The following is a 2585-nucleotide window of genomic DNA, read 5'->3' as shown; positions in this document are numbered from 1 at the left end:
ATATATATATATATATATATATATATATATATATATATATACACACACACACACACACATTCTTTTTCATATTCTTTTCCATTATGGTTTACTGCAGGATATCGAATATAGTTCCTTGTGCTATACAGTAGGACCTTGTTGTTTATCCATCTTACAGATAATAGCTTGCATCTGCTAATCCCAAACTCCCAATCCATCCCTCCCCACCCCATCCCACAAGTCTGTAAGAACAGTTTTACATTTTTAAATGGTTGGAGAAAACAAAAATCAAAAGAAGTCATGTGAAAATCCTATGAAATTCAAATTTCAGTGTTGATAAATAAAATGTTATTGGAGCACTGCCACGCTCATTCGTGCTCCAATAGCTGGGCTGAGTGGTCACGGCCAAACCCACAAAGCCAATTTACACAGATTTACTAGCTAGTCCTTTATAAAACATTTGCCAGTCTCGGATCTGGACTTTCTAATTCTTTTACAGTCAACACAAATTACTTGTTTGTTTCAAAGATAAAAGAAAAAAATCAGAGATTGTTTCTCTAATTGTCAGCATTTATCTACTCTGGCCCTCCAGTCCTTCCTCTTTCTCTCATTTGCTTCCTGAATCCAATTGACAGTGCTCAGCCCCTCCCAGGAGCACGGAGGTTGGCTCAACTATTTCCCCATTTGAGAGATGGGAACACTGAGGCCCAGAGAGGGGCAGGACTTGCTGGAGACCACACAGCCTTCTGAACCTGTCTCCCCACCTGGTGCTCCTGATACTGCAGCCCCTCTGCCGCGACCCCCAACTCACACGCCCATGTTCCTGGCGTCCGCGTTCGCCACCCGCACCTCGGGGCCCAGCAGTTTCACAGACTGGTACTCGCTGCCATGCTCTGCCAGGAACTGCTCCACCTGAGTCTTATGTTGCTTCTCCTGGGGGTGAGGGGATGGAGGGTGAGGATGAGGCTTCACCCCAGGGACCACAGCACCTTCTGCTACTGCAGGCTGCTCTCCATCATTCCTGGAGCATCCCTGGCCATCTGCTTTCCTATGCCCAGAACTCTGCCCACGCCAGACCTTCTGCCTGGAGTGCCCTTCCTGGCCATCCTTTGACCATCCTCCTCTGACCAGGCCAGGCCCACCGGCCTCTTAAGAGCCTCTGTCACCAGGACAGTGCCCCTCACCCCACAAGCCACACATCCATAGTCGCTGATTCTGCTGGGCCAGGGTGTGGCCCAGGAGTCTGCTTTGCTATAAAATGCTCCAGGTGATCTTCAAAGTGCACTCTGAAAAACAGTTTATACCTGGAGCCCCTGCACCGGGAAGCGGAAAGAGCAGGGTGTTTAAAAACAAACCCAGGGTTCAGAGAGAAACCCCGCTCTGCTCTGATTAGCTGCATGAACTTGGACAAGTCACTTCACCCATCTCAGCTTCAGTTTCCTCCTTTGTAAAATGGGAGGGCGATCATGCCTCCCTCACGGGGTCACTGTAAGGACTCAACAAGGCAGAGCACAAAGTAGGTCCTCAAAGACTGCCTGTCTCTTTTTCTATACAAAGTCACAGTTCATGCGTGTGAGGTTTGATGTCTCCAGGGAAGCTGGGAGCCTCCCAAGGGCAGGGCCTACACCCTCCTCCTGTTTCCAGGTGGCACAGTTGAATGAATGTCTGTGACCCACGCAGAGCTGAGCTGAGTGGGGAACCACAGGTCCCTGGGGGTGGGGTGCAGACAGTCAGGGCCGAGAGGTCTCGGAAAGGGGTGGCCCTAGACGGGGCAGCTGAGAAGACTCTAGGGAAGGCAAGGAGCCTAAACAGCAGGTAGAATTTGGAGAGCGTATCTGGCTTCTCTCAGCAAAAGCTGAGAGGTGGGACTTTATCTGGCTGGGAAGGAGAGGCAGGCAAGGGAGGGAGCTAGCCCTGCGAGCCACAAAGCAGCAGGCCTCCACGCCCTCCCCGATTCCTCAGAAGGTACTCAAAGAATGAAAACCAATTTGACCATCACCAGGTCAAATCAGGAAAGACAGCCTGGACCAGGAAGGGAAACAATGACAATGACATCAGCTGAGAGCACCTACTATGCAACCTGTTTAACCCTTGCAGCAATTCTACGTGGCCTGCACTAACATTAGCCCAGAGAGGTTGAATAACATGCCCAAGGTCACACAGCAAACATAAGCAGTGATGTTGGGGTTCAAACCCGGCCAGTCTGACTCCAGAGTCAACCCAGAGACTGGGGATACAGCCCACTGCCCACTTCCATTTGGCCCAGACAACCCTGGTTCAGTCACTTTCTCAGAGGTCTCAGGGCGTCTTGTGAGGCTGAGCCCTTGACCCAAGCCACACGGCGACCCCACCAAGTGCCTGCTACTCACGTGGCTGTGAATGAAAAGCCGCAGCCGTTTCCGGGGGTAGTGGAGGCGCAGGAGCCGCTGGAAGAACAGGGACAGGAACGGCGTGGGCTGCTCGATGAACACGCCAACCAGGACCGTGGGCAGAGCTTCATCCTGCATGGGGAGAGGGCGGCACAAGAGTCCGGCGATGTCCAGCCACTGAGCCACCGCTGAGCCCTGAGGATGGCCTGAGGGATCTGGAGCCACAGGCAGACGCTT

At 52.0% G+C, this 2585-nt stretch overlaps 1 protein-coding gene across 1 annotated transcript in view; it reads right to left on the bottom strand.

The window, feature by feature from the left end:
* Nucleotides 1-2585, bottom strand: part of PLOD1 (procollagen-lysine,2-oxoglutarate 5-dioxygenase 1) — a 27821-nt gene that overhangs the window by 9878 nt on the left and 15358 nt on the right. Inside the window, exons 9-10 of the mRNA XM_007463175.1 lie at nt 2349-2480; nt 791-912 (exon numbers count right to left, since the gene is read on the bottom strand). Of these exons, the coding sequence (XP_007463237.1) occupies nt 791-912; nt 2349-2480 (254 nt within the window). The remainder of the gene's footprint in view (nt 1-790; nt 913-2348; nt 2481-2585) is intronic.

The sequence above is a fragment of the Lipotes vexillifer genome, unplaced genomic scaffold (genome assembly GCF_000442215.2).
Source record: "Lipotes vexillifer unplaced genomic scaffold, Lipotes_vexillifer_v1.1 scaffold109, whole genome shotgun sequence".
NCBI classification, from domain to species: Eukaryota; Metazoa; Chordata; class Mammalia; order Artiodactyla; family Lipotidae; genus Lipotes; species Lipotes vexillifer.
Note: the sequence above shows the minus strand (reverse complement) of the source record. Positions and strands in the feature narration are given on the sequence as shown.